This window comes from Hylobates moloch, unplaced genomic scaffold, assembly GCF_009828535.3.
Source record: "Hylobates moloch isolate HMO894 unplaced genomic scaffold, HMol_V3 SCAFFOLD_18, whole genome shotgun sequence".
NCBI lineage: Eukaryota > Metazoa > Chordata > Mammalia > Primates > Hylobatidae > Hylobates > Hylobates moloch.
In genome coordinates this window covers 42448299-42473623 of record NW_026652293.1, presented here as the reverse complement: position 1 = coordinate 42473623, position 25325 = coordinate 42448299, and the positions used below count along the sequence as shown (strand labels likewise).

Sequence of the window (25325 nt, the reverse complement as noted above, 5' to 3'; positions counted from 1 at the left end):
TGGGCACACCCACCTGGCAGGGCAGCCCGGCTCCCTCCTCAGGTCTGAAGTTCACCTCAGCCCGTGACTCAGTGTGAAGGCTGATGGCTGGGTTCAGTGACCCCCCAGGGAAAGCTGAGTCATGTCCAGGAAAGCAGTGTCACCCCACCCGAGCCAGAGTGGCCTGTGTTGTGAAATCTAGCAGAAAGGTCATCACCACAGGTTCCAAGATGCCTGGCTCAACCACCGATTGCCAGGCCACTCACTTAACTCTGTATTCAGTTTTTCCTCCATCTAAAGGATGGTGTATCTCTCTGGGGTCTGGGGGGATAAAATTAGATAATAAATCTTTTTATCTGTTTACTCAACAGATGTTGATTGGGCACCAGTTCTATGCCAGTGTGCTGGGGACAAAGGAATGAATAAGACATAGGCTTAGAAGACATATCCTTCAAGGGGATGAAGTTCTAATGGGGAAACAGATAAGTAAATAGAAGAACTAGCACAGAACTAAACTTTCCGACATGTAGTTGCACACTCACTAACTCACTTAAGTCATCTCACATGGGGTAGTAACCAATTTCATTCATTTGATACACAAGGAAAGTGAGGGCCAAACTGGCAAAGCGATTTGCCCTTCCTGATGTTCCATAACCCTTCGGACATAATTTCATCACAGCCCTTAGCACCCATTCTCTGGGGTAGAAATTCAAATGTTTATTTCCCCCATTAAAGTTTAAATTCCCTGCAGGCAGGCCTAGCTTCTTTTAATCTTTTGACCACCAGCATCTAGCCCAAGCTTGGCACACGGTTATGGAAGGTGTGGTGGGGGGAATGGAGCTAGAAGTTGTGGAGCATCAACCACATGCTGGGCTTGGCTGGGCACTTCACATTTGCTGTTGGTTAATCTACTACAAAAACTTGGCATGGTGGGTATTATTATCTCTGTCTTATAGGAAATATGCCAGAGGCTGAGATGAGTGATGGGATTTGCCCAAGGTCACGTTGAGCGTAATCTGAGAAGCTCCCAACTCAGAAATGGCCCAGGAGCTGGTGTGTGTGCTGCGGGTGGGGGATGAAGTGGGTGGGAGCTCAGCCGTCCAAATGCAGAGCCAGAACGAGGTTCCTGTAAAGTGTTCAGCTGGTCCCCTGGAGCATCTTTACCCACAGAGCCTGATCCTGTGCTCGGGCTTTTATTAGCATCTGTGTTCTTTCCGCCGCAGCGCCCAGCTGCCCCGGCAGCCTCTTGGTGAACACTTGCTGAATAAATGCTTCACCAGGAGAACAAAGACATGAAGAAACAATCACAATATGTGCCAAGGCATGAGGCTAAGCCATTTATTTATCCTTTTTCTTTTCATTCTCTCAACATCACAATGAAGTAAGTACCATGAAGACCCCAGTTTTACAGGAAAAAAAATGGAAGTTTAAAAATGTAGAGACTTCCTAAAGTCACAAAGCTGGAAAGCGGCTTTGAAGCCAGGCTTATGTGGCTCCAAAGCCTGAACTGCAAACCACTACTTGAAAATGAATGCGTGTGTGGATGAATTGCAGCTCCCAAACTCTTCTGAAGCCTGAGTCAAGGCCACAGTGGCATTTGCTCCCTGGGCAGGGTTTTTTCCAGGGACTTATGGATCAGGTCTGACTCTTTCCAAAAGGCGCTCTGACTGCCAGCCCTCCCAGAGGGGTCAGACAGCATTTCCCAGCTTCCCACTGGGCCTGCCTGTCTTTGGGAGCTTTGAAGTCCTACATTTAGAGGACATGGATCAGCCCCAAACCTAAGGGCTCCCCCAAGGTGACTGCCGAGGGAATCCCTCAGGAATCCCGCTTAACGCAACCAAGAGAGGCCTTTAGAAATCAGGCCAAGTAGAGGAAAGAACAATGGACAGGAAATTGGGACATGAGAGTCGTGAGTCAGCAGCGTGGTGAGAGCTGCCAAGGTTGCTGATGTGAACTCTGGTTGTATCACGAGGAGCATAATTTGTTGAATAACTAAGGTGATATTGCACTTCCTCTGTGGTAGAGCTGGAGCTGGAATGTGGGGTCAAGGTCTGGTTCCACATTTTCAGGTAGTCATAGTCAAACCGGAACTTATCCAATAGAGCAGAACCGGAACACGGAAGGGAACGGTACTATCATCTTTGCCAAGGCGGAAGGACTTGTATTTCTTTTCCTGAAGAAGAAAAGAAGCAAAGATGTTGGGAGGATCGGCTTTGAGTATTTCAGAGATTTCCCTATGAACAAGTAGACTTCTTCTGTCTGATCCTAAGGGGAACCCAGGACTCGAGGAAATAATAGGAAGCAAGATTCAGCCGCAAACTGAATCAACAATGCCTTTGTTCTAGTCAAAAAGATAGCCAAAGAAGGAAATATTTTTGAAGAAAGAAGAAAAAAAGCAAAACACTCAATAAACCTCCTCTCTCCCCTCTATGTGACCCTGAGCAAGTAACGTAATCTTCCTGAGGCTCAGTTCCTTATCTGAAAGTGGCAGGTGGTGTTACATGAGACTAACAATGTGCAGACTATGAACGCAGTGTGGAGAGACGGCTGTGCACACGGCCCTGTGACTCTGGCTGCTGTGATTTAAACCTTAGCTTAGGGTGACCTTGGAAACTTATTTTTACTTTGCAGTGCCTCAGCTTCCTCATCTGTAAAATGGGGATAATATGTATAAAGCACTCAAAAGGGTACCTGTCACACAGCGGGCACGCAACTTTCTTGTTAGCCAGCATCATCATCATTGCCACTCTTTATATATGAAAGGGACTGTCACAGTATCTAAAATATAATAGGTGTTCAGAGAATGTTTTCCTTTTCCCATTCTCCTTTAGGGCACTCTTCCAGGGTGTCTCTGGGATACCAAGTTCTTCTCATCTCCAGATGTCTGGAAAATGTTTCTAAATAAAACATCTTTTTGCATATATTCTAAGGCAGCTATCTGCTTCTATCTAAATGCTCTTTTAGTGAAGAAAGAGGCAGAGCAAGGAGAGTCAATCTCATACTTGTAGAAGTTTCTCATTCTGAACAGTGTACTTTACAGATTCCAAAGTGTTTCTCCCTCCATTACCTCTTTACCGCTTACCAGAGCAAGTGCAGATGTGAGAACTGAGGCTCCGAGAGGTTCAGTGACACCTGGAGCCATTAACATCCGAGTGATTGAGCCGGGATTTTAACCCAAGGCTTTCAGACTCAGGACACCTACCATTACAGGAGGCATTGGCCAGCCTCTTCCCCTCACACACACATCCTCTCATCCTGGGGTTCTGCTTAGGAAGCATAAGAAGGGCAGTGAGCCAGGCTCCAACCTTGAAGCCAAATCCTTGCAGTAATAGAGAGGACTAAGGGCTAGAGAGAGGAGCCAGGAACCGTGGATCTCTGCCGTGAATCCGAGCCCTTAGAGCTGGAGACCTCACCTGGACCAGTCTTCTGTTTTCAGTAGCTGTAGTGAGTGAGATCCAGAACTAACATCAAGAGCCCAGAGCCCCTACTAGCATTGCATAATAGGATTTTCTGTGATAATGCTGTATCTGTGTTGTACAATACAGTAGCCACTAGCCACATGTGCCATTGAGCACTTGGAATATGCTCAGTCATAGGACTGAGCTATCAACGTCCCTGTTTTATAGCTGAGGAAACTGACACTCGGTCAGGGAGCTTGTTGAGGTTGCAGTTAGCCAGCCATGTCGCTGAGACTTGAAGCCATCCTGTCTGGCCCCCAAGCCATGCCCTTCACCACCACAGAAGCCTCTTGTTCCACTCCCCAAGGAGGGTCTTTGCACCCTTCTGAACCAGACAGGTGATTGGGTCATGTCTGCCTGTGCGAAGGGGTCTCCCTTCCTGCTTGGCTCCACCTGGCTCCAACTCTAGAAGGCACCTGTGTTGTTTTACTGATAACAGTGTTTGCCCTTCCAAAGCCAGAGCCATAAAAGGCAGCTTTCAAAGTCACTGCCGCAGAAATGTCAACATGAGGGGGAGGCCAGTCATGGTTTCTGAGGTCCAATGTCACCTCCAGGCTGCTGCAAAGGCTGCTGCAAAGACCTTTGGGTCCTGGAATCTGGACTTGCTTCTACCACAAACTTGCTGCGTTTCCTTGGACATATTTCTTACTTCCTCTGGGCCTTGTTTTTATCATTGGTGTAAGGAGAGGGCTGGATTTAAAGATCTTAAAGGGCTCTTCTATCTCTAAAATGTTTAGTGTCCTCTGCACAGGATCCTGGGGGCAACATCTAAATCTCCTATTTAATGACTGTGAAATACCTTATGTAGCAGCCTTCAAAACAAAATCACCCCCAAACCTTAACCTGGATTTTTTTCAAAACCTCCAACAATGTCACCATTGAAGCAGTAAAGGTATTCATTAATATCTTGTAAAAAGTGATTTTGGGATTTTCTTAATGTATGAAAAAAGTCCCCCGCCCTTGACACTAGGCCCAGAGCCGTAGAATATAAAACCACAGTCAGACCACTAGGATTCTACAGAGCTCAGGTGTTTGGACAAATTGCCTGCACTTGAGAACACAGGGCAATTTTCTCGACTTTTAAAATGTTTTCTCCCTTCCCCCCACCTTTCTGGGGTTTTCACCCCTGCTTGTAACTCAAACCACAAATAAAGCTCTGAGCCTCTGGCTGTGAGGAACAGCGCAGCGGCTGCCAAGAACAGCATGGTTCACGTGGGCCCTTTTTCTGCCGCTCTGGAAAGCAGCTCTCCAGAGGACAGCACAACATTCGTTTTTCTCTTTCTTTACTAATCGCAAAAATATTGCTTTTCAGAGGGGCTGGGGAAGTGGCAGATTGGTGTTGATTGGTGGTGGACAGGGTCAGATTGGCAGCCTTAGGTGCAGCAGAAACCAGGTATGGCAGCCCCAAAGATTCATGTATCCCTCCCAGATGATGGCTCTGATACTCCCATTTGAAGCTTTTACCTTGGAACATGGCACATATTGGTGTTCAATACCTGCTTGTGGTTGAATGAATACACTTTTATGAACATTCTTAACACAAGGATAAGCATTCCTGTTTTTCTTCTGAAACTGAGGAAACTGAGGCTCTGAAAGAGTAGCCAACTCAGTCAGGGTCATACAAACAGTTATCTGGTAGGGCTGTTGTGTGACCCCAGGCTGGCCCCAGATTGGGCTCTTCCACTCACACTCTTTCTGCGTCTGCCTTTCAGCCATACAAGCCAAAGAAACACCGTGTTCCCCGCCCACGAATGAAGCTGAGGCATGATGGACAAGGCTTGTGGAACTAGACTTTACTTCTCCAAGTGCTCTCTCCCACAACTTCCAAAATTATCCCCATGGGTATGATGCTTACAACAGAAATGCCAGCTCCACCCTCTTTCCAGCTGCCTGCTGCACATCACTGCCTGGATTTATGCTCAGTTCTAGATACAATGCTTGGCCTAGAGTGGGTGCTCACTGTTGAATAAATAGTCGATGATGTCCTACAGCTAATATCTGAATCTAAGTTCGCTGTATCCACTGCTGAATCCCCAGTGCCTAGACAAGGCTTGAGGAACAATTGTTCAATGAATAAATGGAAGAATGCATTTTCCTTCCCTCCAACATAGTTTATTTTTTGGATTGCCTACTTCTGCTGAGATCCTCATCACTCTACAGTTTCTCAAGCCAAAAGCCCAGGACTTCCCCAGGACACCCCTTCTTTCATGTGACTCTCAACAAACTGGTCACCACGTTCTTTCAATTAACCCTCTGACCTGTCTTTCATGCCAATCTCCTCTTCTCCAAATCTGAACACATGAACTTCTTTACTTTATTGTGCAAGATTGTATTGGTTACAAGGAACAAAAACCCAACTTGAACTTGCATAAGCCAAAAAGGAGATTTTAAATCAGAAGAATATAGGGAAAATCAAAGAACTGATGGAGAAACCAAACTACCAAGCCCCAGGAATGGCAGAGTTGGCTGGAATGGGGTGCTCTGATTCTGACAGCTCTCTTTCTCTTACACCTCCGTTTTCTGAGTTCATCGATGTACTGGCCTCATTCTCTCTCAGTAGTTTCCTCAGTGTCACAGGGATGTGGATGCTACACACTTCTATCTATACAGTTTTAGGGTCAGAGTAGAAAAAACCTCTTTCCCATGTGCTCCAATGTCATAATTCCTAGGGGAGTCCAATTTACCTAGTGTGGCATATGGGCCTGCCCCTGGACCAGCCACTGGGGCTGGCAGCAAAGAGCACCTCTGTGGGATTTAGAAGAGGGCACTATCTTCCGAGTGTCTGCAGCTCCACAGGTGCAAGCTTGCCCTGCAGAGCACAGGCTGGATTCCAGTCCCCACTTATTATCCATGATAGACAAGCTTGTAAAGGGCATAACCTGCACAACTGTACATGGTGGACCTGGCTGGCAGTGGATGTGGGGCTGGGCACTCCCAGTTCCAATCAGATGTCTAAACCTGGCCAATTACTACTGTTAGAAAGGCAGGGTCATGCAAGTGATCTCACTTGCCATGTAGACACGTGGCCAGAGTGGAGGGAGGTTTGGAAAAAGAACATTTCTCTAAGAAAGGAAGGTAGCACATTCATGGACCTCAGCAGAATCATATGAGCTGGAATGTGTTTACAACTCCTAAACCTGCTTCTCTTTTTGGTTCTCTTCATTGATACAAAGAACCATCTGCCCAGTTACTCTATCCAAAAACCCAGGAGGTATCCTGAATCCTTTCCCTCATAATCATTCTCCTGAATATGTCTCAAATATATTCTAATCATCTCTCTGTTTCTTCTGCCATCTCCTAGGTTAAGCAACTATTAATTCTTGCTTGGCCCCTTACAAAAATGGCCTCCTAACAAAAACGACCCCAAATTCATCCCATCCCTATGCATACCCCTTTGTTATATGACTTTTCTGTTCTTGCTGTCAAGAAATGCTGTCTATTGCACCACGCTTTGAATCTGTGCTTGGCCAATGAGACGCTAAGAAAGACGACATAAGCCAAGGCTTGAAAAGAACTTGTGTGCATCAGGGCTTGCTCTTTCTTGCTTTTCTTGGTAACCTGGCAACCATCTACCATGAGAAGAAGCCCAATGTAATAAGAGACATGTGCCCCAGTCATCTCCATTGCCCCATCCAGTACCCACCAAACATGTGAGCAGGTAGCTGACTGTAGAGCTGCCCACTGACTCCCAGACTTGTGAACAATAATAAGACAGTGGTTATTTTAGGCCTCTACGTTATGGGGTGGCTGATTTTGCAGAAAGAGCTAAATGACTCACCGGTCTTCCTTTCTTCAGCCTTTTCCTTCTCCAGTGCTTCCCAGAAACCGCGTGATCTTCCTAAAATGCGGGTCAGGTTATATTACTTCCTTTTTTCCCCACCTCTGATAGGTCAGCATCGACTAAACGGTGAGCAAATTCTGTATTTACTGTATTAATTCAAACTCTCCAGGATCTGGAGCCCAATTCTCCTTTGACTTGCCCCTGTCTTCACCATATACCCTCTGTTCCCCAGACACACAAATTGATTTGATGTTTCCCTAACCTGGAGTCTACTGCCATGCCTGGATGAGGTGGTATATGCTGTGACCTGTTCCTAGAGCACCATTCTCTCTTTAATTTACAAGGCCCAGCTCAAATGTCCTATCCCCGGTGCACTTACATTGTACCTTTCATTTTAGTTTCATTGATTTCTTATGTCTTCTGAGTCGGAAACTTCCTGAAGGCAGGAAGTTTATAAAGTTATTCTTTGTAGCTTTTCCTCAGAGTACCCAGTATCATGTCTAAAACATGAAGAGTGCTTAACTGGGAAGTTTCTAGCAGCCTCCCAGAGTTGGACAAGGTGGGCATGTTCTATTGAGGCAGGAGACAAAATGGTTAAAAGTGTAGGCTCTGAGATCAACTGTGTGGGTTTGAACCCCAGACACTTTCCTTACCACCAGTGTGATCTAAGAAAGTTACCTAATAGTACCTCAGTTTGCTCATTTGTAAATTGGGAACAATAATTGAACCTCCAGTACCAGGTGATTATGAAGAATGAGTGAACTTGCACAGAGCTTCTGGGAAAGTGCATTCCTTTAGCTGCTGATGTTGGAGATGATGATCTCTCTCTGGACCCAGCTCCCTCCATTCCTTGGGAATGGTCTCTCACCCCCTCGGAAGCTGCATGGACAGCAAGTCATCCTTTGCCACAAGGAGTCCTCGTTATGTGTTGGCAGGAGGCAGAACGGTGTGGAAAAGGCATAGACTTTCAGCAGAAGATGTGGGCCCTGCTCTGCCAGCTGAGTGGCCTTTACCAAGCTTCTTCCTGTCTCTGAGATTTGTTTCTTCATTCATAAAATGGGTGTTACTTCGCTGAGTTGTGAAGAAGTCATGAAATGGGGAATGCTGAAGGGTGTGAGCTTTGGAACGCCGTGTTCCTAGCCAAGGCCTCTTCTTGCTGGAAGTTTTCTGTGGCTCCCATCCCTGGACTGAGCTAGGCACCCACAACTTTCTGTGCTTCCTCAAGCCATGCACATATTCACAGATATTTATCAAACCTGCACCAGTGCCCCTCTGAGACTTCCTAAGTGAGCATCTACTATGTGCTAGGAGGAGAGCAGTGAACAATACAAAGCTTTTCTCCTTGCTTGTATTCTTATGGGAAGATGGAGTACAAGTAATTAAATAATAATGTAACTTAGTTTGGTGAGTACCAGAAGACTGGGTGGGGGGCGGGTTTCCTAAGTGTGGTCCCTCAATCCTTGGCACACTCTGTTGTTATTACCCATTTTTATGTTGAGCTTCCTCCTCAGCCACAAGCTCCTGGAGATGAGGGGCCCCATTTGATTCAGTTCTGTGGCTCAGGTAGCCAGCACGGTACCTGGTTACAGTAGAAGCTCAAAGTTCATTACTCTCCTCGTGATTCAAACGAATGATCACTATCACATCTGTGATTTTCTAATCACAATTTTTCTATCAATATCAATAAATGGTCTCTGAAAATGTACTTTGTGTCAGTCCTGGCCTTGTACTACCAACGACTTAAGACTGTGAGGTAGTGCTGTCATCAGAGAGCTCGCTGCCTGGTGGGGGAAGAACACCACCACCTCACTGAGGAAGCTCTGTGGCAGAGGTTTGCACACAGAGCTGGGAGGAATTCGGGGGCATACTCACTGTGGTTCCTGAATCTTTCTGAGCTCTTGGAGCTGTCAGGCCTCACAAGGGAATAGGCTTTGGCTTTCCCAGACAGAGGAAAATAGGGTGTCAGGAGTTTCCCAAATCTAGGCTGTTGATCCAACACCAATGGCCTTGAGATGAGATGTGTTCCCTGTGAGCCTCCATGCTGCACCCCAGTCCTTCTCCCGGGCTCAGATCAGCCTTCCTGGGACTCTGTTGTTTCTCCACTGAAAACAGGCACAGCACGGGGTCCAACTGCCCAGTCATGGTGCCAGATCCTTCCGACCATGCCCAATCCAAACAACCCAAGCTTCTTCCCACCATTCACCCGTAGCCAGTTGGCTCTGCCACCGACCATGGCAGCCCTCAACCTCTCCCAACAGAATGGGGTTCATGCTAACTGATGGGCCTTCACCACTTGCTTGCTTCCATTGACCCGTTCAAGTTACTTAATGCTTATTATCTGTTGAGTGCTATATCAGGTACTAGGGATACAGACATGAATGAATGTGATAAAGGTCCCTGCCCTCATGAAGCTTACATTCTAGTGAGGAGAGGCAAGGAGTTAATAAGTAAAAAGTCAGAAACACATGGTGTGTCGGATGGTGGTAAGTGTTAAGAAGGCAGAGCACGGAAGGGGGACAGAGCATGCCCATGGGGTGGAACTGTAATTTTAAATACAGTGCTATGGATGGTCCCCCTGAGAAGATCACATCAGAGAAGAGGCATAGAGGAGGCAGGATAGCTAGTCACAGAGTAGAGTGAGAGTAGAGTCGAGTCACAGAGTAGACTAGAGTTATAGAGGCATAGAGGAGGCAGGATAGCTAGTCACAGCTGGGAGTAGAGTGTCCAAGGCAGAGGGAAGAGCAGATGGCCTTTGAAGATCAAATTTTTTCTCTGTTTCCCTTCCTCCTTCCTTTCTTTTCTTCCTTTTTGTCTGCACGTATTTATTTCAAAAAATATTTCTAGGAATATGCTAGGTGCCATGCACTGCATTAAGTCTTGCATGTAAAAAGAGGGCCCCCTTCTTTCAAGATGCACACTATTTACAGAGGAGGACAAGATAAACCAACAGTTACAGTGGGGATTTAAGAGGATTATGCCAGAGAAGGTGTCACCATTCATGCTGGGAAGCCCTTGGACAGTCTGGTGGTGCCCTTGGGCCTCTTCTCAGAATAACATTTTAAAATGCATAAAATTAAGCACATACAATGGTAAAGAAAGCAATTATTTTTCAAAAGTTAACAAAATACAGAAAAAAATAAATTGGTAATAATGTATGTGGTTTCATATTTGCACACTGAGTAACCAGATCTATAGGTCTATTAACCATTTTATTTTCAAAATATTGATAATCATAGATACAATTTTTGGATAATCTGTAACAACTGTAAAGTGATATGAACATAACTATGATTTCTATTAGTAATAAATTACAGGAACCGTTGATATCACTGTGATTTGAGCCTACATTTGTAATTGAAGGAATGTTAAATTAATTTTACGTACAAGTCAGTGAACATTTCTTCCCCCATACAGATTCACAAAGCTCCTGAATTCCAGCCCTGAGAACCTTGATACTAGAGATATATGTGCTGTCAGGCTCTGAGAGCACAGAGGAGGGGTCAGAAAAACCTTTCTAGAGGAGGTGATTCCTTAGCTGGGTTCTGAAGAAGGAGTAGGAGTTAGCCAGAAAGATAGGGGTGGAGGGAATTCCAGGTAAAAGGAAGAGCAACAGACAGCATTAAACTGTATGCCTCATTTGGGGGAACTGATAGTTAGTGTGGTAATAACTCAGGGTATGTGTAGGTTTTGTTGGGAAATTAGGCAGGAGAGGAAGACAATGGGATCAGCTTATGGAGGTTCTGAGTCCTAAGCTACAGAAGTGGTCCAAGAGTTGATGGGGTGTCCTTGAAGGACTTAAGCAGAAAAGGAACACAGTCAGAAAGATTATTTTGGCAACTATGAGGTGGATGGATTGGAAGGTGGGAGAAACTAGAGGCAAGGAGATCGGTTAGAAATCTGTTCTAATTAGTCTAGGCCACAAGAGCTACGTGTCCCAGACAATGGCCATAGGGGTAGAGAAGAGGAAATGGATACTAGAGACCTACAAGATGGTAGAATCTGCACGAAACTTGGCAGTTGATGGGGATGGGGCAATTGGGGAGAAGAAATGATCAAAGCAAAAATGAGATTAATTAACAGGGAAGCTGTGTTCAGGGCAGTAGCGGCCACGAACTGCAAACCTGTCCTGCTCGTTCACACCTCTGTGCCTTTGTGAAGCTCCATCTCTCTTCCTGGGATTCCCTCTCCTCCCCTGTTGCTTGCTCTTTCCTAACTCCCAGGTCACCTCACCAACTTCTATCTTGCTGGGAGGCTTTCTGGAGGTGGCAGGTTATCTCGAATATGCAGCCTAAACATAAGCCCTTGTCTGACTCTGTGTAGACACCCGAGATTCCCGCCTTGAGCAGAGGCCCCGTGGCCCCCTTTGCATCCTTGATATCAGGCTTGTTCTCCTAGGGAACCAAGGCGGAATCAGCCTGGCAGCTGGCAAGTCATGGAGCACTGCCTGTCCATCTGCGAGCTAACAACAGTCGCGCTGGAAGTCAACAAGGGAAATGGAAAGGGAGAGACGCAGCCTCCACAGGGGCTCACGCCCTGGGACCTGTGCCAGTGTGAACAAGGTTTTCCGGGTGACGATTTCCCCTAGTAGAATGGGAATAGCAGCTGAAGGCGAGCAAAAAGAGAACTGCTTGTGCTTTCCTTGTAACATTGTCTTATTTATTAAAGCTTTGTAACCACCCTTTGGTGGTTGTGTGTGTGTGTTCTCATGCACACACACACACATACCTTCTTTCTGATTACAGGCAAAGAAAATACATCCAGAGTGGCTAAAGGACTTATCTAAGGTCACCCAGGCAGCAAGGCACAGATGAGTATAGAAGTGGCTTGGGAATGGACACATGCCTCTTAGAACCCTTGAGATTGTAAAGTCAGGGGTGGCTTTGGGATTAAAGAGGCTCGATGGGGCGAGAAGAGTTGTCGCTGTTTTCCTCCAGGTCTGCCTGCTGCTTTTCTCTCCATTCTCTAGCCCAGCCTCCATGTCTTCCTAGAGGCAGTCCTTGCTGCAGAATGAGAGGGGCAACGGCTTCCAGTGGTGGCTGCTGGCATGATTTGGCCCATGCTGGGTCTCCAGCCTCCTCTCCTGACATCCTTCCTTGCCAGTACTCCACACTCAAGCCACCTATGTTAGCTGGCTGGCCCCGTTACTCATTTGGCCACTTGTGCCATTAAACGTGCTGCTTTTTGGCCGGGCGCAGTGGCTCACACCTGTAATCCCAGCACTTTGGGAGGCCGAGGTGGGTGAATCACCTGTGGTCAGGAGTTCGAGACCAACCTGGCCAACATGGTGAAACGCTGTTTCTACTAAAAATACAAAAAGTAGCTTGGCGTGGTGGCAGGGAGCTGTAATCTCAGCTATTCGGGAGGCTGAGGCAGGAGAATCACTTGAACCTGGGAAGTAAAGGTTGCAGTGAGCCGAGATCACTCCAGCCCAGGCGACACAGTGAGACTCCCTCTCAAAAAAGAAGAAGAAGAAGAAAACAACAACAACAGCAGCAGCAACAACAACAAACAAACAAACAAACAAAAAGCTCTGCTTCTATTTCCAGGGTGGGCAGGGGATAGAGAGAAACAGGAGGAACCTCTTTTCTAAAACACATTCTCTCACACCTGTAATCCCAGCACATTGGGAGGCCGAGGCGGATGGATCACGAGGTCAGGAGCTCGAGACCAGCCTGGCCAACATAGTGAAACCCCGTCTCTACTAAAAATACAAAAAATTAGCCGGGCGTGGTGGTGGGTGCCTGTAATCCCAGCTACTCGGGAGGCTGAGGCAGAGGAACTGCTTGAACCCAGGAGGTGGAGGTTGCAGTGAGCCGAGATCGCGCCATTGCACTCCAGCCTGGACCACAAGAGTGAAACTTCATCAAAACAACAACAACAACAGCAACAACAACAAAACCACACATTCTCCCAAAGTGGCACCTGCTAGTTAAAGTTAAGGTAATATGTTGTTACAATAGTTGTTGAGGACACAGTGAAATGACTCTAGAAACAGAGCATGCATGCAAGACCTTGAGACAGTAAAGAAGGTGGCCAGAAGTGACACCTTGTTAATAGGCAACCCAACCAACCAAGTGTGCTTGCCTAGCCCAGGCCAGCAGGCTAACTAGCTCTGTGCAAGCCCCTGGCTATGCCCCTTAGGTGCTGGCCCAGTGCCTGGCACATATGCCAGAGGCCACCAGAACATCTTTGTGGAAGGACTGAGAGGGGAGGCATGAAGCCACAAAGAGGAGCCAATCCCTCTCCCCTTGGCTGGGACTCTCCCCTTAGGAATATAAGCAGGCTGTCACTTGGGTCAAAAGCACAGCTGTAGGGAAGAAGAGGAGGAAAGAATGGGTATGAGGAAGAGGAGGAGAAGGAGGAGTGGAGGAGGAGGAAGGAACAAGGGCTGGGAAGGGAAGAGGGAAATCGGAGGGGCAGGTGGAGGAGGCAGTGAGGAGAAGAATACTTGGTGAGAGTTTAGCCCCCTCAAATAACAATCTTGCAATCTCTTGAAGCTGCTAGAGAAGTCCAGTCTGCCCACAGGGCAGAGGAGAAAGGGTACTTCCTCTGAGGAGGCTGGAGGCCTTGTAATCTCTATACTCACATCCGGAGAAGCTTGGACAGGGTGGGGCTGCCTGGGTCAAGCTTCCCACCCAACCCTGCAAGCTTGGGGTCGGACCCTGGAAAGCCTGGCTTACCTGGGCCAGGTCCAGCTGCACTGGGTCTGGATGTTGTATCTCAGGAGCCAGTGGGCTTGGGGTGAAGATGGACAGCCTTTTCTAGAAGATACAGACTGTGACTCAGAGAAAGGCATTCCAATGTCTTCTGCGAGACTCCTGAATCATAGCGGGATGGGCACAGGGCTAGGGGAGAAGGAATAAATACTTAATTATAAAAAGTGCATAGCTGGAGAGAGCTTTTGTATAGTCTTAGAGACGAAAGAACTCTGAGCTACAAGAATAAAGAAGATCATCTTTTGCTGGGTGCTTACTTTGTGCTAGACACTGTAAAGTGCCAAAGATAAGGAAAGTATCCTTCATGGCCGCATGTATTGCATGCCCACCATGTGCCAGGGGCTTAACACCACCGCCCTATTTAATATCCACCACTAGCCCCATGAGGCAGGCCTAAGTACTCTCATTTCATCATTGAGGAGCCTGAGACGTTCAGTCATTGATTGGACAGTCCTCACCATTCAAGCCCTCTTTGGTTTACAGAAGCAGAGAGGCTCTGAAGGGTAAGTGACTTGTCACAATTGGGAGCAACTGGCCTGTGGTAAGAGTTGGAGGCAGAACTGAGCTTCTGGCCCAGGCCTGTGGCCTCTTCATTCCCCCAAGCCACCCTCTCCAGTTATCAGGCCTTCACTTTCAGGAGGTCCGGGACAATGAGGTTCCATAGCTGCTTCACAGGAGAAATATCCATTTGCGGGATTTTCAGTTGATAGCCAGTTGCCAGGGCCATCTTCTCAACTGACGGCAGCTTCTTATTTTTTCCCCAGTACCTGGTCACACCTGGCCCTGTCCAAGAGGTTTTCAGTGCCCTGGGCTACAGTTTTGTTCAGTTGTGCTCTCAGGGTGGTAATGACAGCACACCCACATGCTGATAGAGACGATAAGAAAGGAACAGCTGGGAGGGAGGGAGGAAGGGAGGGCCAGCAGGAGCCTGGGCCAGTGGGTGGGGCTGGCGGCCAGTGTTTCCCTGTAGGGCGAGGGCACGCTCAAGGGACTGGCTTCCTTGTAAACAGTGTGCAGCCAGGTCTAAAAATACCCCTGCCCTAGACAGGGCACATTGAGCTCCTCTGGTCTCCCCCAGAGCCTTCTCAGGGACCTCACCTTTTTCCTAAAAGGTCAAGGGGATGGGAAGAAAGCTGCCTTGTGGAGGGTTGGATTTCCTTAGCAAGGAAAGTGTAACCATATTTCCTTCCTCTGCAAAACAGAAAGGAGGATCTCCACGGGTTTCAGCAGCAACAACAAAAGGCCAAAAACAAAACGAAACAAAAAACAAAACAAAAAAACAAACAACAACAACAACAACAAAAACTTCCCTGGCCCCTTGTTCTCTTTTCTGTAATCTGAGACCTGGGCTGAGCTCAGGTCCAAGGACTGGGCCTGATTCACAGCCTAGGATCAGGGAGCCATGGGAAGATGCTGGATTGTAATTTTCAGCTCTTCTCATTAGGCATGTGATCTGTGACTCAACTGCTTGATGCCTCAGTTTCCACAATTATAAAAGGGGATAATAATAGTGTTTAATTCAATTGGGTATGGACAGACTTAAATGAGATACTATCTATAAGGCTTTTAGCACAGTGCCTGACACATGACAAACGTTCAAGAAATGCTTGTTATTATGGTATATGGGAGGATAAAACTATTTCCTGAATACTAACAGAAGACTTGGTTTAATAAGAAATGTGGTAGGTAGGGAAAGAGAGAAGTGTGGATAAGAAAAGACTAAAAGTGTCTGAATCATAGAAAGCTCAAATCTGTTATTTGACAGATGGGGACACTGAGGCCCACGGAGCAGAAAGGAGTTGCCCCAAGCTGGACAACGTATTGGCCACTGCCTATAGGTTCAATATAATGTAAGTGTGATGAGAGCATGAAAAGTCCTGTGGGACTCTAAGCCTGCTTCACTAGGAGTTAGGGGAATGAGGCCTTTTGTTCATGCAGCACTTTGAAGTTTGGAAAGCCCTTTTCCCGGGAAAGACAGACCTTAGCAGATCACTGCCAGAAGGCTGAGCTCCATGACGACGGACTCTTGAGGGAGGATGTATGAGGAGACAGCCAAGCAGAACTCATTCTCGGATTGGTGGCTGCCTGTGAGGCCACATATTCATGCCTTGAACCCAAAGACCTTGGTTAAATGAAGGAGTTAAATCCCTTTACTCCAAGATTTTTCAGAATCTTCTAAGACATGAAAATGAAATTGTGGGTCTTCAAGACAGGGATATGCTGTATGCAGCATTCCCCATATTAAGTTGGTTACAGAGCCTTCTTTCCACAGAGTATGAGCGAGAAATAATTTGCTATTATTATTTATTAGTATTATTATAATTTTTTTTTGAGACAGAGTCTCACTTTGTTGCCCAGGCTGGAGTGCAGTGGTGCCATTTCAGCTTACTGCAACCTCTGCCTCCCAGTTCAAGTGATTCTCGTGTCTCAGCCTCCCAAGTAGCTGGGAATACAGGCCAGTGCCACCACGCCCTGCTAATTTTTGTATTTTTAGTAGAGATGGGGTTTCACTATGTTGGCCAGGCTGGTCTCAAACTCCTGACCTCAGGTGATCTACCCGCCCCGGCCTCCCCAAGTCATGGGATTACAGATGTGAGCCACTGCACCTAGCCAAATAGTTTAGTATTAAGCTAATTCCTTGAGAATTGCTGTCCTTAAGTTCTCAAAAAAAAAAAATAAATAAATAATGTGGATTCTGTTGCCAGGTAGCATTAAGTTCATAATTTGGCTATTTCCTACGTGACTTTGCACATGTTACTTCACCTTCATCAACTGTAAAATGAGAGGAAGAATATTCACTTCTCAGGATAGCTTTGAAGGTTACATTTATAAAAGCATATGGAAAATGCAGTGTTGTGGCTAACACACAGTAGGTATTCAGTTAATGGTTCTAACTAAGTAAAGCCCAGAGACGGAAACCAGCTTTGGCAAGCTCACACGGGAAATTAGTGACTGTGCTAGGCCTTGAATCTCCATCTCTGGGCTCTTCCAGTTCACCATGCTTCTCTTTATTAAGCAATACCATATAAGAAATGTAGTCCATCAGAGGAGATAGGCAACCTCCCCAAGTTTGGTGTGATTTTATAGGTCAAGTTGACTTTAAATACGAGACAAATATTTCCTTTTCTCCTTCTCCCCCTTCCCCTCAGTTCTAGCCAGAGGAAGTTGCAGCCAGGCCTGGCAGTCTCCCCTGCTCCCTTCCACCGGCTTGGTTCCTGTTCCTGCTGGTCCTGGGAGCCCCCGGCAGATGGACTGCCCTTATCAGCCGGCTCCAGGCCAGAGAAGGAATCCTCCGGTCACATGTGGCTCTCTGGAGGGAGAGAGACCTCGTAAATACATACAGCCCACGCAGAGGAAGGGGGGAGGGTCAAGGGGAAAGAAACCTTGAGATTTTGGCTACTGGGCCAGGATTAAAGGCCACCAGGCATAGTCCTTATTGGCTATTTCTACAAGGAATCTCAAATCCACGTGGCTTCCCTGGATGACAAGGCAGACTTTGACTAGCCCTGGGATCTGGGGCATTCCCAGTGTGCTGCTGGCTTGATCCAGGCCTAATCCTTTGCCCAGGACTGACCTTTCACAGTTTACAGAGCACTTTATCTCCTGGCTCAGTGAAGTCTCACAGAACCCTCCAGAGAGAAGGGAGTTTATCATCACCCTCAATTTACAGATGAGGAAGCTGAGGCTGCGACTGTAACTGATTGACTGCTGGCTACGCAGCTACAAGTGACTGAGTCCAGCCTGAAAGCCACATATATTCTCCCACCAAATCCAGAGCTGCCAAACACACCACCTCCTCCTCCTCCACGAGTCTTGCTTTGTGACCATCACTGAGCTCCATGCCCCGGGCGAGCCATCGTTCCTCCCTGGCGAAGTCCGCAATCCAATAAGGCGGGAAGGTTGAAGGGATGAATCTCAACAGAATTGTGCACAGTGAAAGAAGCCAATCAAAGAAAAGTACATATTGTATAATTCCATTTATAGAAAACTCTAGAAAATGCAAGCTGATCTACAGTGACAGAAAGCAGATCCATGGTTGTTTGGGGAAGTGAGGCAGAAGGAAAGGATTTAGAGAAACACAAGGAACCTTTTAGGGTGGTAGACATGCTTACTATCTGGTGCTGAGAGCTTCTCATGTCTGCACGTATCTAATTGTACTTTAAATACACACAGTTTATTGTATGTCAATTATATCTCCATAAAGCTGTTTAAAAAGAGGAACATAAGTGGGGAAAAGAATGAAGGAAGTTGGCTGGCATATAATTAAATAAGTCTGTGAGCAGTCTTCAAGTGGGGACACAAAGTATCATGGGCACATAAGAGAAGAAGGTAGAGATTCATTCCCAAACGGAAGAGATCAGGAAGGAGTTCTTAGAACAGGATTTCAACAAGGCTCAAGGTATGGACAAGTAGGGGTCAGGTTAAGAAAGATTCAGATGGAAGATGCAGATAGAGTTTATTTGGGAAATAGAGAGTGGGGTATTATACACATGCACAAATTCCCCTTTTTACCCAAGTTTTGAAGGACTGAAGTTAAAACTAGCAGCTACGATCCTCTCATTTCTTCAGAAATTCAGACACATGCCCTACTTGGCAGGCAGCTGGTTTTGCTAATAAGATTCCTGCCCTTCTCCCTCCCTCTCTGTGCATCTCATCCCTTCGGTCTCGCTGAGGCCCCTACCCTCTCGGATTTCCTCTTTGAACTGAACTGCCAAATACTTGCTGGCTTCTAGGGCCCTGAGTACCCACATTTCAGCCTCTTCCAAACCCCAGAGTAAGAAGGAGGTTTGGGGAGTTCTGGGTGGGCATGTGATGGGAGACTAGGTCCAACATAAAAAGATATTTTCCTTTTTCTTCTATACTTTTTGGCTTAGTAATTGACATGTGACCATTGGAGAATTTTGAATAGTTTATTAGAATATATTGTGATAGAGAAGAAGGAAATTCAAGAATTGTTACAATGTTGTACACTGATTAACTGGCTAATTTGCTGCAAAACCAATTCTGATCACTGCTCTTATGGTTTGTAATACATTATTTTGGGTTTGGATGATCCTGTTATTCATAGCTTTACATAAAGGAATATTCCAGTGACATATGAAACCCACATATGAAATTGTCGGTTAGCTCTTGCTTTCAATTTTGTGATATGTTTGTTGATTTTAAACTGTCTCCTTTCAAAATTTCCTTATTAATTAAATAAACCACTCAGCCACATTCCCCTCATCTAACTCAGTACCCAAGTGTAAGCTCAATTCTGGAGTCGCCTTTCCAACCTTGGCTTAAGGGACATTAGTCACTAGGAACAAAACGTGGCATTTGAACAGCTGTTTTGGGTATTCAGAGTCCAAACCCTACAGGTCTGGAGAAGGTGAGGGTTGGGGGAAGGAAACCAATATTTACTTACTGAATACCTACTCTGAGCCAGGCACTGGGGACTTCACAGAGAGTATCTCTTTTAATTTTCTGAACAGCTCATTAATGTGTTCTGCCTCCTCTAGGCATAGCAAGGTTAAGAATTTGTCAAAGATCACACAGCTCATAAGTGGTGGAGCTGGGACTTGAACCCATGTTATCTGACTCTAGAGCTTATATTCTTGAATACTTCCCTATGTGTACTTTGTTGAACCCTCCCATGCCAAGATGTAGGAGCCATTATTATCAAATCTGTTTTCCAGATGGGAAACCAGAGGCTCAGAAGAGTAATTTTCCCAACATAAATTAAACAGAGACCCTGGATTTAAACTCTGTGATCCTGGGCAAGTCACTTCGCTCATCTATCCATCATCCGTCCATCCATTCATTAATTCAACAGATAGTGTCAACTGTTTGCTCCAGGGACTGTCTTGTCCCTAGAGATGAAAAGATATATAAAATCTGGCCCTTGCTTTTTAAGAACTCATAATCCAGTGAAGAGGGCAAACACCTACACAACAGTAAGACAAATGACTGCAATATGACAGGTGCTGTAAGAGGTGTCTAAAAACAGCCACAAGAACATAGAGGAAAAGCATCAAGTTACTTGATGAAGTAAAGCAAGGAGGCCTCTGGAAAGGAAGGGACATTGGGCTGATAGGCTCTCCAGGCAGAGAAAGGGGGAAAGGGGTTTCTCCAGGGAGAGAGAGCATCAAAGGTTAAAAAAAAAAAAAAGTTACAGTTTAACAGGTCACATATTGAGTGCCTACCACCTATTTTAAGTGCCATCTCTCTAATTCCCATGTCAATTCTGTGAAGTAGGTATTATTCAGATCACTTTATAGAAGAGGAAACATAGGCACATAGAGAACAGGCACCTTGCCTTTGCTCACACAGCTAGTAAGGAATAGAGCTAGAATTCACCCCTGGGCAGCCTAGCTTCAGAGCCCATCCTCTCAGCCACTCTACTTGGAGTGTTTGGGGGCAGCTGCTAGTAGTTCCTCACAGGTGAGGCAGGCAGTGCGACTGGTCACATGGGCAGGAATCTGGTCTACAGGGTCTTCCTGTATGCCAGCTTTGGGCACTTTCTTCGTGAGGCCTTACATGCTCTTCATCTAGGACCTGGACCTTTTGGGATCCATGAAAATAATAATACGGTGGTATATGCATGTGTGCTTGTGTGCTGAGGGGTACACCCACCTTTCTCGGGGGAATTATACAGTTCCTTTTTTTTTTTTTGAGACAGAATCTTACTCTATCCCCCAGGCTGGAATGCAGTGGCATGATCTCAGCTCACTGAAACCTCTGCTCCCTGGTCCAAGGGATTCTTGTGCTTCAGCCACCTGAATAGCTGAGATTATAGGAGTGTGCCACCACACTTGGCTAATTTTTGTATTTTTAGTAGAGATGGGGTTTCACCATGTTGATCAGGCTGGTCTTGAACTCATGGACTTAAGCAATCTGCCTGCCTCGGCCTCCCAAAGTGTTGGGATTACCGGTGTGAGCCACCGTGCCAGGCTTCTATTTGATTTTGCTTTTGATACACCCATATCTGCCCATTGTAGGAATATTGGGTGCCTTCAGCTCAGCTGGATTCTCTTGGCTTCAGTGTCAGTATTTGAATTCTTGTTCATTTTCTGCTTTCCCTCCCCAGACTGGCAAGTCCATGAGGACAGAGCCCTTGTCTATCCGCCAGACCACCAGTGTCCAGCACAGTGCCTGGCACACAGTAGGTATTCAATAATTGTTTAATGAACTCTGGAGCTTTGATTAATAATTTAGTTAGAGAGTAAATTAATTGTGAGTTAAGTCTAGTTTGGTCGACAACATAGTTTACACTGTGCAGTCAGTGGGGCAGGAGGGAATCACAGAAGGGTCTTTGAAGATGAAAAGTGCAAGGACTATTGGCCTAGATCAGTGGTTTACACATGAAGCTGTACTTTTAGACGAGCTTGCCTTCCGGGATTTCGATCCCTGGTCTGAGGTGCTGTTTGAGCTTCCCAGGTGATTCTGAAGTCACCAGATCAGTATTGAGGGATGCCAAATTTGGGTCCCTTCCTGTTCTAACATATTTCTTTTTGTCCCCCCAACTCATTCAGCTTGTGCCTGAACAGTCTCAGCAATGGGAGCTCATTATTTCACAAGGCGAGCTGCCCAGCCCAGAGTAACCGCAACGACAACAATCACAGAGACACCATGTAGGGACCATACATTGAGCATTTCTTAGGTGTCGGGTACGGTACATACATGCTGCTCACTCCAAAGGCGAGGTGGGTAGTACTTGTCTGCATATGACAGCTAAAGAAACTGCAACTCCGACGTTGGTGGCGTTGGGAGTCTCGGTGGCGGCGGGGCAGGGCCGGGACCGAAGCCACGTCCCGCCCGCCGCCCGGCTTCCCGCCCACGGGCCTCGGCAGTGCCCGCGGGAGGAGCGGGCGGAGGGAGCCGCCAGCCACGTCAGCGCCCGCCCGCCCCGGCGCTCCGCCCGGCCCTCCTGGGCCTCCCCATAGAAGGTAAACCCGGGCCGGATCCCACGAGGACTGGCGGGGCCGGGCGGCCCGTGACTTCAGTTTCCGAAGAGCCCGGCCCTGCGCAAAGGCGGGCAGGGAGGAGGCGTTCGGGAAGCCTTCCCGACAGACTGTGGATGAAACGAACGCGCCCCGCCTGAGCGCCACCCGGGGAGCGCGCCGACCCAGCGCAGCACCGCGGCCTCCCAGCCTGCCAGGCTGAAGGTTTCCGCGGGCCCTGACCCTGCTGGCCCCCACCGGGCCAGTGAAAGCAGCAGGCTTTATGCGGCCATCGGGCTCGGGGCGAGGAGCCGGCTCCACTCTCCCAGTCTGGGCCCATCCTCCGGCCTCGGCCAGCCCCTTCCGTCCCTCTCTTGGGCGTTCGCGTTCCCTCGGCCTAGCAGACCTCTTAGAATGTTTGTTTTCCTTCTGAGAAAGAGCAGAGGGACGTGGCCAAGACCAACATGAACTGCAAACACGGGACATCCTCTGTGTGGGGGGACATTTTTCCGGGACCGACAGACCTGGGTCTGAATACCCATCCTGCCGCTTCCTCGCTGGGTGACCTTTGTATATCTTTCTCCATCTCTCTCAGCCTCATTATCCTCATCTGTAAAATGGGGATAATGACGCCTTACCTATCTTTAAGATACATTCTGAGGATTAGATTGGATAAACACAGATCATACATTTTAAGCACTTAGTGCTCTCAATGGCAATTAACATTATTATTCATTATATTGTTATTATGAATGACTAATAATGACACTCAAGATTATTAATGCTACTGTGTCAAAAATATGCTCAATTAAATTTATTTTTAGTGAGAGAAATAGTTTTATGAAAGGTAAATAAAGAGGAATAACACTGGGTTGGGAAATATGTACACATTGTCTCATTTAATATTCAAACAGCTTCAGAAGGCGGGTGTTATCATCCCCATTCTGCAGATGAGAAAGTTGAGGCTTTTGGAGGTTCATTAACTTGCCCGCCTCACACACTTCAAGCCTGATGTCCTGCCCTCCCTCTTTCACTGTCTTCCTTGACCTCGTCCCTTAAGCTCCAGTCCGTTTCTACCTGCCTGCCTCAGCAAAGACTCCTCCATCTGCAGAGAAACCTGGAGGAAAGTGAGTCAGCTCTGGAAACTGGATAAAGCTCACCTCCTCTAGGCAGCTTTCCTGATTCTCTGCCTCCTCCCCCTGTAAAATTAACCCTTCCTTCCTTTCTTCTCTTGGTGCCCATAGTACGAGGCTGCACACACTTATTGCAGGTTGTGTCTCCCCCCTGGGGAGTATGCCTGTTTAAGGCAGACGCCACATATTTTTTCACTCTTGGAGGGTCAATATGGTGTTGTGGTTAAGGGCACAGGCTAGGAGCCCAAATGTCCAGTTTCAGATCTTGGCTTTACTACCTACTTGTTGTGAGGCTTAACCAAGTGACTTAACCCCTTTCTGCCTCACTGCCCTTATCTACAACATGGAGACTGACAATAAGATCAGCCTTGTGGGGTTGCTATAAGGATTGAATGAGTTAAGATATAGAAAGCACTTTGAACCTCTAAGTAATCAGATGTTCACCGAATGAAGATGGAATCGTGAAGGTCTTGAATGTTGCTTATTAAGATAGTGAGACAGAAAGCATGTTGCAGAGTTAAGAGCAGGGGTAGGTATCAGAGACCTAGGTTCTCATCCTGGCTCTGCCTTTAACTTTATGTTTGGATTGGGCCTGTTCCTCCCTCTGTCTGAATCTATTTCCCCTTCTGCAAAATGATAAGTTTGGCTCCCACTGCTAGATGACTTCAAAGGGTAATATTCGGTGTATTCAGACTTTGCTTGTGTAATGTTCCCAGTAAGGGGTCACACTAAAAAACAAATGACTGGTTTGCCCCTGGAAGCATGAAGCTCAACCACTGGCTACCATGAACTCAGAGGTAGAGGATTGTACCAGTTTTGATAATTGCCAGCTTTTTCTGGGCAAGTCTTAGCACCTGGCATTGGGCCAAGTGCCATCATTGTCCTCTTTAATATTCTCAAGGACCCTGTAAAGAAGTGACTACTATGATCCCCTTTCTCTAGCTGAGGAAACAGAAGCTAGAGGTTAACAAGCTTGTAACTAGTTGGGCGGGATGTAGGATCATCACTTGTCAGGCTTCGGCTCCCAAGGCCTGCAAGAATCCTCTCTAACACATGCCTGTTTCGATACCTCTGGGGACAAAGAACCTATTGTCTTTCAAGCCTGTTCATTATTAAGCATCCCGAACAGCCAAAAAGGGTAAAGCTGCCTTTTTACGTGAGCTTCATTCATGACTTTGCACTTGGGCTCCAGGAAGACATGATTTGTATTAAGGGTTAAGAAAAGGGAGAATATGAATTCCCCTAAGGGAGGTCTCAGGAGTAGTTTACAATTGGGTGGCCAGAGGACAGAAGCCTCTGCTCCTACTTTTTTGGGCCTCACCCCCAGCCCCCCACTGACGGGGTCCTGCCTGGGGACAGAGCTGTGGGATGCTAAGGAATTTCAGTACATGATTGGGAGTGGGCTGAACTCAAAGCATCAGAAATTTGCGTCTATAATTCCCAGTCAATTGAGATATATTTCCTTGGAGGTGGGGTTTGGAGTGTGGTGGAGGCAGCGAACACATTAGCAAAAAGTTAGGCTAAATCAGACCTGCAAGACTGGAGGGAGAAATTGGCTCCAGGTTTTATTCAGTTTACTGTTTTTTAAAAACAAAAACAAAAACAAAAAAACCCAAAACAAAAAACAAACAAAAAAAATATCCTGCTCAAATAGCTCCAGAGGCTCACCTTTCCCAACAGGATGAAGTCTGGACTCCTTGGGGTGGCATTCAAGGCCTTCCACAATCTAGTCCTAACTCACATTTTTCACATTTTCTCCTATCACATTCCCAGCTCCACTCCCAGCCAGGGAATCTCGCATAGTCCCCTGAATACTCCAAGCTTGTTCTTGTTTCCATGCCTTTGCACATGCTATTCCTCCTGCGCCATGGCACACCACCACAGATGTCACATCTAGATGAAAATATCAATCCTGTTTTAAAATGCATTGGTTTTCCTCTCCCACTCCTGAATAGTCCCTGCTAAGAGGGAACCTTTGCTGCCTCTATGGAATTACAACTGAGAACACAGCTAAACAAATAAAAAAACACCAACTAGAAACACTGAAGGTTAAAGCATTGAGTGGGTCCCCAAAGCATTGTCGGAAGATCAAAACTTATAAGGCTGAGTATCAGTGTGGTTTGGAAAGTCTTGAGTTGCTACCAAAAGAATTTAAGGATAATACAAGAATGTGTTCCTAAGTTGGAACAATTTGCCTTATAGACGTTATGCTAAAATCCAGCAATAGGACTAAAAAGCACTGTTAGGGAAACCTCTGCAATTTTTTCAGAAAGTTACCCAGGGTGGGGAAGCCTTCTCTGGAGCATTTTTAACATACTATTTTGTCACAGGTTTCA

General features: G+C 46.6%; 1 protein-coding gene and 1 long non-coding RNA gene across 4 annotated transcripts in view; one reads left to right on the top strand and one right to left on the bottom strand.

Moving 5' to 3' along the window:
• Positions 1-17757, top strand: part of LOC116457480 (uncharacterized) — a 114310-nt gene extending 96553 nt beyond the window's left edge. The window contains exons 2-4 of one of the 2 annotated variants that reach the window (XM_032136688.1): positions 11614-11786; positions 14313-14437; positions 17084-17757. In XM_032136688.1, coding sequence (XP_031992579.1) covers positions 11712-11786; positions 14313-14437; positions 17084-17267 — 384 coding nt within the window. In that variant the 5' untranslated portion in view covers positions 11614-11711 and the 3' untranslated portion in view covers positions 17268-17757. The remainder of the gene's footprint in view (positions 1-11613; positions 11787-14312; positions 14438-17083) is intronic. The other variant, XM_032136689.1, reaches the window with a different exon arrangement.
• On the bottom strand, positions 1294-22161 carry LOC131381852 (uncharacterized). 2 transcript variants are annotated; one of them, XR_009210843.1, is made up of 4 exons: positions 21597-22161; positions 13899-14063; positions 7216-7275; positions 1294-2152 (listed from the first exon to the last, which is right to left on the bottom strand). It is a non-coding gene; the product is annotated as an uncharacterized LOC131381852 (long non-coding RNA). The 2 variants fall into 2 exon arrangements; XR_009210842.1 differs by lacking the exons at positions 1294-2152; positions 7216-7275 and adding an exon at positions 12056-12218 and having other exon boundaries at positions 21597-21740.
• Positions 22162-25325: the final 3164 nt, after the last annotated feature.